The sequence below is a fragment of the Pogona vitticeps genome, chromosome 5, assembly GCF_051106095.1.
Source record: "Pogona vitticeps strain Pit_001003342236 chromosome 5, PviZW2.1, whole genome shotgun sequence".
Classification (NCBI taxonomy): domain Eukaryota; kingdom Metazoa; phylum Chordata; class Lepidosauria; order Squamata; family Agamidae; genus Pogona; species Pogona vitticeps.
The window spans coordinates 71,077,214-71,091,870 of NC_135787.1; the positions used below are offsets into that span (position 1 = coordinate 71,077,214).

Genomic DNA, 14,657 nt, shown 5'->3' on the forward strand with positions numbered 1-14,657 from the left:
AAAGACACCCAAATATACTACTTCAGCATGTGCCAATACAATATTGCCAAAACAGAACAGGAAACAAAAGGCTGACATTCTATTCTGTAAGATACACTGCTGTTCTACTTTGAGCACATCATGAGAAGGCACGATTCTCTGGAAAAGACAATGCTGGGCAAGGTGGAAAGCAGCAGGAAAACAGGAAGACCAAAAATTAGATGGACTGGCTTCCTAAAGGAAGCCGCATAGTTGAGTCTACAAGAATTGAGCAGGGCTGTTGAAGTCAGGGCATTTTGGAGATTGCTTATTCATAAGGTTGCCATAGGTTGAAGGTGACTTGACAGAACATACTGTAACAAGAGCAATAAAGTTACACTGCATAAGGCTGATTTTTTTTATTTCTGAAAAATTGCTGTTGCTGTTGGCATTATCAGCCTACATAGTGCAACTTATGGAACAGGATTTCAATCAGACAATTACTTTTAACTAAATGTACAAATCATAGACCTGAAAAATGCAAAAATTGCAGCAGCTAAGCCTCACATGCAAACGCAGACTGAGGCAGATCCTTGAAAGAATCAATTCTGTATTTAAGAGGCATGAAGAAGTGTTGGCTGCTGCAAGAGAAAATTGTTTTAATAGGATACGGATAAATGCAGCATAAATATTCCACACCATCTTTTCTGAAGAAAAATTCAGGTAATGGATACTTTTACAAACTTTCTTTTACGCAGTGGAGAAATAATGTAATTTCAAATTTGTGATACTTAATTTCATCCCCTCTTGCTCTACTCTTGTTAATTTATTAATAAAATCAGAATGCTAACACAATGTACACCTTAAATACCACCATTTTGAAAACTGGCTAGATGTACTTGTGCTAATGTGAAAGTGTTAATATAAACTAATAGCTCCTTTCCTGAGTTGGGGTCAAGGGTCTGGTGAACCGTGGCCTATATGAGAGCTGGTAATAACAAACTACTACCTCAATGCTAAACACATTAATTATTCCATTAATGGAAGAGAACAAAGAAGGAAGAGCAAAAACTTCAAGTTCCAGTAAGTTATGTCCAACCAGATGATTGAGAACAAAACTTGCTTGTTGACTAAAACATTTTTTTCTCAAGTCATCTCTTGGATTTAACAGAGATGCAGCACAATTGAGTGATGAGACCAATTTGTTGGTTTATGTGGGCTGGAGAGATCATTTCAAATTAATGAGAACTAGACTGATGTTTCTGTGTATCTGATACTACCTGTTTGTACATATGTATAAAGGTAAAGGTTCCCCTTGACAATTTTTGTCCAGTCATGTTCGACTCTAGGGGGCAGTGCTCATCCCCGTTTCCAAGCCATAGAGCCAATGTTTTGTCCGAAGACAATCTTCCGTGGTCACATGGCCAGTGTGACTTAGACACGGAACGCTGTTACCTTCCCACTGAGGTGGTCCCTATTTATCTACTTGCATTTTGCATGCTTTCGAACCGCTAGGTTGGCGGGAGCTGGGACAAGTGACAGGCGCTCATTCTGTCATGTGGATTCGATCTTATGACTGCTGGTCTTCTGACCCTGCAGCACAGACCTCTGCAGTTTAGCCCGCAGCGCCACCACGTCCCCCTGTACATATGTATAGGGTGTGGCTAAATAAACAGATTATTAAAAAATACTTCCTAAGACTTCAGTAGTCCCTCTACCATGGAAAATGGATTCTGCAAAAATTATTCTTAATGCCTAAAGCATTTCCCTTGAATGGTGAATGGCGGGTGGGTGAGATAATTACAAGTTTGCTTGAAGTCACAGATGATCAAGTATTTGCCATCTGCTGACCACTGCCGTGTGTGATTTCATTAATAAAGTTACACCATTTCTTTGGCTTTCTGAAGCACTGAGGATGATAAAACAAGATGGATGATTTCTATAGAGCAGTTGGTGATAAATGGGACAAATCTGACTGAATATGAGTTTGAACCCATGTTTGGAACCTACTCTGGTAATAGCTGCAAAACACCCACCCTCCACAACAAAAGCCCTTACCTTTCATCATCCCCGTGACTATGTCATCCCTCCAGTGCCTACATAAGGAGACTATAAAAGCCAGTGTTGTTCTATTACAACAGTAACAGAAATAGTTATAGGCCCATATATAATGTAATTACAGGCCACTTAAAATAAAGATTGCAAGGACATTTAAACATCCCTTTTAATTGGACATAATCCAAATATCCTGTCTGAATTCAATTTCTGCATATGTTTACTGGTACTTACTGCCATCATATTACACACCAGGCCAAGGGGAAGGTTCTGGAGTGGGTGTCTTTGAGACACAAATATGGTGGATCACATATTTTATTTCAAGTCTGCAAGACAGAATGGCATGGCTTATGTGGCCCACTGAGTAACACTCAGTAAGGATCAACATAGCTGGTTGCACTCATAGGTTTGCTAATTACAGTGGTACCTTGACTTACAGACGTCCCCACTTACAAAATCTTTGATTTACGAAAAGCTCCAGCTGCAAAATTTTCCTTCGACTTGCGGCCAGAGCTTCCACTTATGAAAGAAAAAAGGCAGGGGAAAAGGGCAGGAAATGTAAATGCACTAACTGTTGGTGGCGAAGAGGCTGCTTCTTCACCCCAACGGTAAGGAAAAAGCTCAGCCTCCCAGCCTTCCCTGCCGCTGCGACCGCGGAGGCAGCGGTGAACCAGTACTGGGAGGCTTGAGCTGGCTGGATTTCTTCAGCCGCTAGCCTCCCAGCTTGCCTCCTGCTCGCTCCTCACCACCCTCTGCCATTTGAATTTCCCGCCATTGGCCCATGGAGGGTGGCGCAGAGCAAGCGGGAGGCAAACTGGGAGGCGAGCGGCCAAAGCACCCCAGCCAGGCAACACATAAACTCCCCTAACCAAACAGAAGTTCTTTGAATCAGAGAAGGTGGGGTTGAGAGGGGCCAGATTTCCTGAATGTCCTTTATTTTAAGAGATAGTCCATAAATTCCAAACTGCTAGCTGAGGAGGAGCCTGGAAACAGTTTGCACACTGCGCTGTCTCCATCTAAGAAGCGAACCTGCCTTAAACATTAAAGGGAACCAAAGTGACTCCATGATGGCTTATGTATGTGCAAACAGGACTGGACTACTGCCAACTCATGATCAGATCGTAAGAATGTGATGGACAGAAGGGAGGGGCCAGGAGAATGGGCCGTACAAGGGGGGGTAGTATAACTGTTTAAGGGTATAAAAAGGGGGATTACTTGTTTGTAAGCGCAGCAGTTTTGAAAGAGACTGTCCGCCTGTTACTTTGCTCAGCCGATTAAAAAAAAGTTTTCCAGATCTCCTGACTCACATCTCTTATTGGCCTTAGGGATTGGTTCCCTAAAGATGTCTGAGGGACAGGCCTCTACAACATCGTCAATCATGTGAATTTGGGGCATTGATAACAGAATATACCTTGGAACTGCCCACAAGAAGGTGATGCACAGCTTTGAAGATGATTATTTATCATTGAAAGCTCGCTGTTTGTTTTTTGGTTTTCTGAGTTTTTTGTTTGTTTGTTTCATCTTAACGGGTTATTAACTGTATCACCTGGTCCTGTATTTGTACTGCCTATTTTGTTAACAGTTAGCACAGCGGGGGGACCTTCTTCTTGCCACCCCCTCCCTTTTGATCGCGGTGGGAGAAACAAAACAATGCAAAACAAAACTCGCAACCTATTTCCCCCAAACTTTCCAAATCAACACCCTTCTCCTTTGTTGGTTCTACGCCTCCTGTAAGCATCGTCCCGCCATAAGATGAAAAATATAGAGTAGTAAAACACCTTTCCAGGTTTACATTGGAAAGCATTTTAAAATCTCCCGGGGCCAGAATAAAATTTAAAACACATTTCGGTACGGAATTCTAATCCTTAATTCAAGAGGACAAAGAACCTTGTGACATTTTCAACACACGCGTTATTTGGCACCAGCTAGCATAATTAAAACATAATAAAAGAAAACCCCAAATAAAATAAAAGATGCAAAATTATTATCGCTCATTGGTGCTGTGATTGAGAACCAGGAAATTCGCCCATCAAAACTACTCTTGTCGCAATCAGCTTTGGGTGCCTACAAGTCTCTGATTTATTGCTAAGGCGCAGGCGCAATTCCGCTGTAGATAGATTTTTTTTCCGGTCTGGGTTCGCTGAAACTCGTCTGAAGTTTTCAAACAGAGCTTATAAGGAGGGCAGGCATTCTTGTTAGCTTCTTAGTTAGATTTTTCTCTTCTGTGAGAAGTACTTGGGGGGGAGAGAATTCGTGTGTTTTCAATGTTTCTGAACATTATCAGGGCATGAATATTTAGGGAAAACAAGGTTCATGGGCGTGTCACTCTTCAATTTTCTATCTCTGTATTTTCCTCTCCCCCCCCCCCTTTAGTCTCTATGGTTCGCCAAAGTTGTCGACCGAGGGTGTTCCTCTGTCGCTCCTCTACGTCACGGGTCTGTGTTACAGCCGAGCTTCCGCTTTTAACGTCACGTGATAGAAACAGGACCGAGAGCGCGAGAGGGCGGGTCTAGAGACAACCTGGGAGTGACGGCTGGCTTCCTGGGAGCGGTCTCGCGGAGGGACCTCTGTCCCAAGCGGCCGGGTAAGGAGGGCGGGGCCGCTGTCAGCCCGTAGGGGGGGGGGAGCGCCAGTGCGCGGAAGGGGGGGGGCTGTGAGACCCGGACGAAGGCGGTGGGTTTCCCCTCTCCTCACAGGCCACCGGCTCCATCCCGGCAGATCTTCATTTCACCCCCTGCACGGTGACAGCCAGGCCCGCTGTCAGCAATCCTTCTGTTTCAAGAGGAAGCCCGGATTTCTGCATGTTGTCACCGAGCACCTGTTTTACGCCCGTAACTCCATCTTCAAACAATGCCCCGTTCAAATCCAGATTAAAAATTGGGATTAAATAGGGACCTGTTCTTTAAAATAGTGCTATAAATGAAGGGTCTGTGTTCAGCGAACCCAGCGTGAAGTCGTTGTGACAGAACGTGGGCTAGGTCGTGCCCCCCTCAAAGTGGCATGTCTTAATTAGTCTTGTGTGTAGGTGGTTCACTCATTTATTAGAAGAGCCCTGTTGGAATTGTTAGTGGTAAGAATTGTTCTTTAGACCTTTATTATGCTGGAAATGAATGTCATGCACTTGAAAGCATTACCAAGTTTTCACAGGCCCTGGAATGAATTATGACAGCCTTCATATCCAATTTATAACCTGCATGAGAATTGAGATAGTACATTTTCAGGTATCTTTATGTCTTAAAATTCTTTGGACATGTTGAAATTTTGCCCATTTTCTGTTTTTCTTGTTGCTTTTGTTAGATGAAGCTATTGATGTGTAACGTTAAAAATCGGAACTGACTTATTTCCACTTGATCTGTAGATTGATCTGGGACGGGATTTCTGTCATAGCAGGATTATATATCATTGTTCATGGACCTAGTTTATACAGTGCTACACTAGGCCAACCTAAAGAAATTCCAGGTGTTGCATTTGACTTTGTTTCTTAGTTCAGCCACATGATAGTGTGAACTTTTTGTAACATCTGTTGTGAAACAGTTGCACTTGATCAAATACTTCATGCAAAGATTTTCTTTGAATTTCAGAACATATATTACTGTGCAGTGTCAAGCTGTTTTTATTGCGTTACTTTAAAAGCCAGAACAGTGTGTTCAGTAGAAAGGAAGAATGGTTTGTAGAGGAATTCAGTAAGTAGAATATATGCCTGGTGGGAAATATGCTCGAATGTGCTTAAATCAGGACTATGACCATATCTTACAGCTCAGAGAAAATGACTGCAATCAAGCATGCCTTGCAGAGGGATATTTTCACTCCAAATGATGAACGTTTGTTAAGTATTGTTAATGTCTGCAAAGGAGGAAAAAAGAAAAGAAATTGCTTTCTGTGTGCCACAGGTATGCATTGCTGAAGCATTTTCTTTAGCTTTTTTTTTCCTCTCTGTGGTCTGGGAGTATTGAAATATAGAAGGGTGCCTTATTTACTGTCATTGTAGGCAATTCTACCTCTAAAGGGTAAATGGTTCAATTTTTATTTATTGAATTTTTATACCGTCCATCTGACATATGTTCACTTTGTGTGGTTCTCAACGCAGTAAAACATAAATAACATAAAGTGCTCTAAAATTAACTTAAATATCATGAATTTAAACTTACTAAAAACAAGCACAATATGTAGCAATACATATGAAAAGGTTGATACTTGTTTTGTATGTTGGTGACACAAGAGAAATGTAATATTGCCTGGTCAGGAAAAGCCACTTATTTGAGATGATTACAGTGGTGATTTATTGCTGCTGCCTACATGAAGGTGTGTCTTGAATGTTTTACAATGTTATATTTTCTTATAAAGTAAGCAGAGGATGGTTATGTACTTTAGGGCTGATAGGTTCATGGATATGGTTGTGGAAAAACTGGCATAAACATCACTTAACTGTACTTAACAGTGACAACGGAACGCCCCGTGCAGGTGAATGTGGTAAAGGTGAAGAAATCTGATAAGGGAGATTTCTACAAGAGGCAGACTGCATGGTTGCTTCGAGATCTTGCTGTCGTTGATGCAAAGGATGCCATCAAAGTATGTTATAATGGCTTGTACTGTAAATCTTTACATATACACTAAAAACAACTTTAGCTTGAGTATGTCATTGAGAATTTAGTAACTCTACCTTGTGTTGCAAAGATAATAAATTACCTTTTAAATTGTCTTGAAAAACAGGATTACCTTTTTGGGTGATCTGTCTTGGGAGTACATTCTATTAACTTAGGGGGATTTTCAGACAGTGTATCAGATTTCTAAAGAAATAGCCTCATTTGGAGGACACCACCTGCAGTGTCACTCAGAGAATTTATGACTTGCGTATTGACTATTGAAATCAAACTAAACATTTCTCAGAATTTGGGAGAGGGGCATTTGCCATGTTTGTGCGTTGCCTCTAAAAGTAATCTTTTTAAAAACCCGGCACAGACAATTGTAATTAATGTGGCTTGTGCTCATTTCATATGGAAGCATTGCTCCTGTGGACCCATGTCATTTCTTCATTTTTAGATGCATTTTTGTGGTCAGTATACATATGCAGTAGGCATACCTCAGATTCTGCTATCAGTCTGCACTGAAAGCACATTATGAGTGTTGTTGCCATTTTTATGTTTACTTTTCAGGAAAGTCCTGAGTTTGATCTACATTTTGACAAGGTGTACAAGTGGGTTGCTAGCAGTATAGCAGAAAAGAACATTTTCATTTCCTGTATTTGGAAACTCAATCAACGTTATATTAGAAAGAAGATTGACTTTATAAATGTTAGTCCTCAACTTCTGGAAGGTAACATTTTTTGATTAGTGTCTTGTAAGAGTACATTAGAGTTTAAACAGACATTCAGAACACATTAAAAATAAAACAGTAAATCTATACTCTTGTTGATCTTATTCTCATGTGTATATCTATTTATAATAAATCAGGCTTCCCTGTACTTTTATATGACTTTTATGCCGATCTTAAATTTACTAGTATTTCAGTAGGATTATGTCATGTGACAGTTAGGACTCAGCTGTTGTCACCTGGTATTTGATAGAAATTAGGTTATAATCCTATTCTCCCTCGAAGTGGAAAGTCATAAACACCACTGTTTTGAAAATAAATACGTTGCATATTTGTACATCCTTATCTAAGCTCTTCAAGGTGGTTTAAACTTTCTTTTGCATTTCTTGTCCTTATGACAGTCTAGAGAAATAATTTAGAGGAGCTGATAGCTCAAAATCATGAGGCATCCATTTCCTTAGAAATTCAGTGTGAGTGAATCTAGCCTTTTAGTTTTTAGGACAAGATACAGTATGAGGGAACTGTAATCTTTGGTGGTTTTTAAAAAACAATTTCAGTTATGTATTAGGAGGAGCTTATCGGATCAACTACTTGACTGGTCTAACCTGTTAATTCTCGTAATAACAACTGGCTAAACCGTAGAATATAAGGAGGCTGTCAAGCTACCACTAATTGCTAAGCTTTCATATTGGCTTGATTTTAAACTTACTAATCATGCAATCTTCCGGGCGTTGCATATGTAGGAAGACATCTATTTCTGGAGTCATATTTCTAATACTTAATTATATGGCCCTAGGTGCAGTGACAATAAATCACAGTGACTGCCACTAATTAACAAGTTGCTGCTTAAATTCCCCACTGCACAGCAACTGATAGAACTGGTGATTTGTTAACTAGTGGCAATTCATTGCTCTACTTTATGCTATTGCAGTTACTGGTTGATGGGTTTCTATCAATCTGTTAGAAGGCTCATAATTTTTGAACTTTGAAACTGTTTCAATTTGTTGCCAGGTGTTTTGGTTTTTTAAAAAATCTGTGTTCATTCACTGCTTAGCTAACACTCTTTGCTTCCTTTCCTCTGCTTTTCTCATATTCTTAATTCTCCAGAACTACCCAAAGTTGCTGAAGGTGCGTAACACCTTTTCCTTCCATTTTCCTTCTTCTTTGTGACTACTTAACTTGCTTTTTTCTTCATTAAAACCATCCATAAACAGTTTTGTTAAGCACGATCCTTTCTTTACTTCAGCTAGAAATGTACTGAAAATGTGCATGCAAATACTGAATTTTGAATATTTCAAATCGATAGCTACTTTGAAGGTTTAATGCTGGAAGAGCTGCACTTGAGTTGTCTCCATTCAGCTACAAAGACAGCTATGGCAAAAGATGAATTTGTACATTTAGTGTCATACTGTGTCCGAATTTTCAACCTCTGCCTTTTGAGGTCCAGTCTCACTGACATCTCGACTTGGCTTCCTGTATTAACAACTGCTTGTTGAGCAAAAATTTTGTTGGAGGTTTCTAGCAGTAACTGAACAAGTGAAATCCACAATTTGTAGTGTTCAAAATATATGATCAGCTCATTCTCAGCATGTTCCTTTGCAAATATATTGATATTCAAAATATTCATCTTGAACAAAGGTTCTTAAACTTAATTTGCCATCCTATCCTCATTTATTAGGGAGTAGATTAAAACTGGTATTGAAGCTGCAGTTAACACATTGGTTTTTTAGTTGTTGCTTCTTTCAACATTTCAATTTGAGCTGTGCATTATATGAGTTCACGAGTCATTAGATTACTGCTGTTACGATCTCAACAATAAATACTGAAGGGTTAAGTAAGGTGTAGATAAAAGTATATGAGAATATATCAGTTCTCTAATTCACAGCATATTGTACGAAAGCAGACCACTGGTATATTTGTACTGAAAATGAGGTTTGTCCAGAAACTATTTTCAAGCCAATCTTAAGGACAAGACAGACCAATGGGAATCTAAAATACATCTATAAACTTTCAATTAAATTGCACATAGTCAACTATGAGGTTAAAATTATTTAGAAAAGATTTAATGAATATTTCCCTTGAAAAATAATGTTTATTGGTGTAAAACAGTATATTTTTGGTGTACAGTAAGAGAACAAATGGATAATCTCATACCAGTGGTGTTTGTATATCTGCCAGACTAGGATTTGTGGTTCAGATAAATAAGATATAACACAGGTGATACTAACTTTTTGTATATCTGGTGAAAATGTTCAGTTGTATATGATGAAAATAATAAAGGAAAATCCCCATGCACAATCCTGTTGAGATTTTTTTATTTAAAAGGAGAGAAAATGCCAAGGAAAGTACAATTGTTTGCAAGAGATCTTTAAAAAACACATGGAGTTTAAACTTATTTTTAGGTGACATTTAAAGATTGGAAGGACAACAAAATTGGAAGAAAATTGGTTTCAACAGATTCCACAAAAGGTCTGCTCATCTGTTGCTTTCGGATGTGATGGTAGGATTCTTGACAGGGTACAGCTTACTATCCAAGCAAGGTTGCGGAAGTAATCTTTCACCGTATTGAGACACGCCACCCTGCAGTGTCTGAAATACATTAGAGTTATGTTTTGCAGTGTCAGTGAGACCTGGGTGAGTTAAAGCAGAATTATAGCATCTGGTGGTCTTAGGGTCTTATTAATAGTAATGTGTGTTGCCTTATCACTGAAATAAGGCTTACCTTGCTTGTGCGGTTATCTGGTCTTTTTTCTTTAACAATGTTCTGAGTTAGTTTGAATGCATGCTTTTCTGTGTTCCTTTCTCAAGAGTCTGTTCCAAGTGGTGAGAATCAGAATGTGGCAGGAGGAGATGAAGAGGCAGTGGATGAGTATCAAGAGCTGAATGCAAGAGAAGAGCAGGACATTGAGATAATGATGGAAGGCTGTGAATATGCCATCTCTAATGCAGAAGCCTTTGCAGATAAGCTGTCCAGAGAGCTGCAGGTGCTAGATGGGGTAAGGAGTTTCTGTGAAATAGAAATGTCAAAAGGAACAGCTGAAATGTTCTATGCAGATTGCAATTTGGCTTTAGGATAGGAACTCGGTTACCCTTCACTTTAAACATGTGTAGAGTGTACTTTGCTGCGCAGACCCATGGCACAGTGGTTAAACTGCAGTACTATAGTCAAGCCTCTACTCACAAAGTGAGGTTAGTTTCAATGGGTTCAGGTAGCTGGCTCAAGGTTGACTCAGTCTTCCTTCCTTCTGAGGTCAGTAAAATTAGTACTCAGCTCACTGAAGAGCAAATGTTTTTTCTGCATAATTACGTTGTAAATTGTCCAGAGAGTGCTCTAAGCACTTTGGGGCAGTATATAAGGTGAAATAATAAAATTAATAAATAGAGGTCACTTTGTACAACTGATACTAGCTTTCACAAGCCCCATATTCTGTTGCACATGTCAATTTCCATTTTAGGGGTGAGAGGAGTCATTTGCCCCCTCAGTTTTTCCACATAGGACATGTGCCCATTTTTTTCCAGGAGGAAAAATGAAAACTTCAGACACATAAGGAAAAACTCAGAGGAGATATTTTCTCTTATGGAATGAATAAAACATTTTAAGACAAAGGTTTTACTTACTCAGAATGCCAGGAGCTGCATAATATGAAGATTTGCAGTCCGTAGAATTGAAGAACAAAACCTACTGTCCATAATGTAGATCGCACAACACTCAAATTAAGGAACCATTTCTCTACTTAATGAGTGCTGCCATCTTCCCAAAAGGATCCTTTGTTGCTTGTAGATTATGTCTTGCCTTCCTTTAGTGACTTTTGTTTTAGTTTGGTGGAGACAAGCACAATAAAAGCAGAGCCGTTTCTGCACAAATCATCCATTTTATTTTGTTTGTTAGAAAATTTGTGACTTCTGATTTTGTGTGGGTTTTATGATTCTCAGATGGCAAAAACTGATGTACGTGTACTTAAGGTGCATAGACTACAGGAATGTAGTTTTATTTATATAAAACTAGGGCTTTTGTGTTTTTAAATTTCACAATGCAAATACTGCAGCTTTATTTGCAATGTACATAACGAATAGAGGATTTAATGTTGCTGAAAGAGTAAGTTCACTTATAGGTTTGAAAATAAGTACATTTCTCGCTTCAGCAATGCTGGAGTTAAGAGCGCTGGTCCCCCATGTAATTCAAAATCTGGGTATGCCCAAAAAGACATAAACAGAAAGCATAAACAGATGATTATTACATACTTTCTCTCTCTCTCACACACAATAATTTTCTCTTCTGGGCTTTTCTTCCATATCCTTTCTATATAGTACCATGTCGAATGGACCTTAAAAGTCTTTATGACTCCCGGATCCAGAGGCTGAATTAGAGATGTTGTGTTTGGGGGCAAGTAGACCATGTCTTTGGTGTTAAACCCATGGGGTTCTGGGTGACCAGGTGCACAATATTTATTGAATTTATTGGGGGGAAAACAGCGTATAAGCAAAACCATGCTGCTCAGGCCCATGCAATTCAAGGGAGAAGTGTATTGCATATATTTAACCCCCCCCCCCCAATTTTCTCCACCTAAACCCTGCCCAGAAGAAAGTTGCCCACTCCATGCCTTTAAATGTTTTAGAAATTTTAAACCACTAATCCTGCTGTCTCTCCCCCAGTTTTACATAGTGGATGTCCATGAGTATTACCAGCATGTTAACTAATCCCACTGTCATAGTTTTGTAGAATGCAAAAGCTGTTTATCCAGGTTAATCTAGCCCAGTGGTTCTTAACCTTAGTTACTCGGATGCTTTTGAACTGCAACTCCCAGAAACCCCAGTCAGGACAGCTGGTGGTGAAGGCTTCTGGGAGTTGCAGTCCAAAACTCCTGAGTAACCCAAGGTTAAGAACCAGTGATCTAGCCCATAACTATCAGCTCTGACTCACAGCTGCTGTCCAGGGTTAAAGTGAAGAGTTTTTCCTAGCCGTACCTGGTGATCTCTGGTTGGTCTCCCACGAAAGATGTAACCAGGAATGGTCCTGCTTAGCTTCTGAAATCAGATGGGTCCAGTGTTTAGAAGAATACATTATCCTTATAAAGAAAAATCATAATGCCTTTTCTTGTTCAATTAGCTATGTCCCAAAGTGGTGGTTCAATTTATTTAGCACTTACAACTCCTGAAAAATATGGTTTCTGTAGAAAAAAAAACATTGATTAAAGGTCATAAATGTCTATTTTTCTTTATCTGACTGTTGAGTAATTACATAATCTGTTCCGTAGGCAAACATCCAGTCAATCATGGCCTCTGAGAAACAAGTGAACATCCTTATGAAATTGCTGGATGAAGCCCTAAAGGAGGTGGACCAAATTGAACTGAAGTTGAGCAGTTATGAAGAAATGCTGCAGAGTGTAAAAGAACAAATGGACCAGATTTCAGAGAGCAACCACTTAATTCATCTGAGCAACACTAACAATCTTAAGCTGCTTTCAGAGATAGAATTCCTTGTTGTAAGTATGTGACATATTTATGTTATATTTTGAAGACTTCAGTCTACCTATACCCACCATTTCAAATGTATGTGAGAAACCAAACATCCCACTGCACTTATATTAAATACCAATATCATGTTCAGGTGTTGAGTTGCACAACTGTTCATAAGAGATGAACTGTGGGAGTATCCCTTGGCTGAGGTGTGTCGATTACTTTGGACATGTCCAGGAGGATTTTTTTTTAAAAGTTTGTACCATGTCTTCTTTCAATGAAGTACTCAAAATAGCTAACAGAGCCAGATGCATATAAAGATTAGACTAGAAGTGGAAACATAAAATAAAGGCAGATAAAAATGATAAAAGCAATGTCCTACACAGTTCCACAAGCGTAACTTTATATTACTCCAACTTTAACAGGATTTCAGCCTGTATAATTGGTTCTGGTCAGTACTCTGGCTACAGTTTTCTGGTCCAGCTGACATTTTAAAAGACAGCCCTCCATAGAGCCTTGGGTTGTGAAACAAACAAATCAAGTTATATAATTTTAGGAGAAATACTGAGAATGCCTTTTGATACATATGTCTTCATTGTGTAGAGTGTATGGACTGATTGTTAGGAAAGCAGTTCAGGTTTACCTTAGAGATCATGATGAGCCATACTGAGTGGAAAAATGCAGATTCTTAGTATGTGGAACTGCTGCTGTGTAGCAGCTCAGCTTTGACGGGGTCTCTGCAGAAGGAAAAGCCTTGGTGGGCCTGGATGTAGTCTGCAGATATATATTATATATGTTGCCTTTTCTTGGTCTAGATGTGTTTGTGCACTGATATGAACTTTGTCTATTTGGGAGTGTCTGTTAGCAGCCATGTTGGAAATCTATAAAAAATGGTAACATGAAAACTAAATTTCAGAGACGTTGTAGGGAGAAATTAATGTGGAGGCTCTTTTTCTGAACATAAAATGCTGCCAGAGCCTGTCTCTAATCTGTGAAAAAAGGTATGCAGGAGTTTAGCCTAAGAGTGAATATTCTTTCAGAATCATTTGGATTTGGCAAAAGGTCACATCAAGGCCCTCCAGGATGGAGATCTCTCATCTTCAAGTGGAATTGGAGCCTGCACAAATGCGGCAGACGCTCTCTTGCAGTGTATGAACATAACTCTTCAGCCAGGTAAGTACAACTTGTTATTAACATGGTTGTCTTTCTCTACTTGAAGCATCCTGCTACCATCCAGTTTCCTTCTCAGGGGCCACAGATTAATTACTTTGATTGTCAAGTGCAAATAAGGTATGGTGGAGAGCCAGAATGACATTTGCTTGGCAAATGAAGTAGTTATTTGATGAATGGCTTGGAATAATGCCTGCTTTCTTTTTCTAAAAATCCACTTTATGGACGTGGCCTAGAACACATTATGAAATGAACTAGATACTGAGCATACCTTGTATATGAAATGCACGTTAAACCAGATGACAGCATATGGTGGATGAGCCTCGTAGGGCAGTGGTTAAACTGCTCTGCTGCAGCCGAAACTGTGCCCACAACCCGGGATTCTATCCCAGGTAGCCGGCTCATGGTTCACTCAGCCTTCTATCGCTCTGAGGTCAGTAAAATGAGTACCCAGCTTATCGGTGGAGGGGGGCAATGTGTAGCCTGCATAATTGTAAACTGCCCAGAGAGTGTGTTAAGTGCTATGGAGCAGTATACAAGCAGCATGCTTTGCTTTTTAAAATATCTTTCATTTTTCCAATTACAGGACATGAAATGCTTCATGCTGTCAAGCAGCAGCAGCAACAGTTCAGTGACCTGCGTGAGCATTTTGCTCGGAGGTTGGCCAGTTATCTGAACAAAGTGTTTGTTCAACAGGTATTTTTTAA

At 39.6% G+C, this 14,657-nt stretch overlaps 1 protein-coding gene across 12 annotated transcripts in view; it reads left to right on the plus strand.

Moving 5' to 3' along the window:
* The first annotated feature begins 4,457 nt into the window (after nucleotides 1–4,457).
* EXOC1 (exocyst complex component 1) overlaps nucleotides 4,458–14,657 on the plus strand; it is a 33,751-nt gene continuing 23,551 nt past the window's right edge. For 4 of the 12 annotated variants that reach the window (XM_073001234.2, XM_073001237.2, XM_073001238.2 and 1 more), the window contains exons 1-9: nucleotides 4,458–4,597; nucleotides 5,770–5,903; nucleotides 6,452–6,582; nucleotides 7,167–7,326; nucleotides 8,431–8,451; nucleotides 10,132–10,319; nucleotides 12,579–12,806; nucleotides 13,821–13,953; nucleotides 14,537–14,646. In XM_073001234.2, coding sequence (XP_072857335.2) covers nucleotides 5,780–5,903; nucleotides 6,452–6,582; nucleotides 7,167–7,326; nucleotides 8,431–8,451; nucleotides 10,132–10,319; nucleotides 12,579–12,806; nucleotides 13,821–13,953; nucleotides 14,537–14,646 — 1,095 coding nt within the window. In that variant the 5' untranslated portion in view covers nucleotides 4,458–4,597; nucleotides 5,770–5,779. Of the gene's footprint in view, nucleotides 4,598–4,725; nucleotides 5,084–5,769; nucleotides 5,904–6,451; nucleotides 6,583–7,166; nucleotides 7,327–8,430; nucleotides 8,452–10,131; nucleotides 10,320–12,578; nucleotides 12,807–13,820; nucleotides 13,954–14,536; nucleotides 14,647–14,657 lie in introns of those variants that run through there. The other 8 variants (XM_073001236.2, XM_078394683.1, XM_073001240.2 and 5 more) reach the window with 4 other exon arrangements.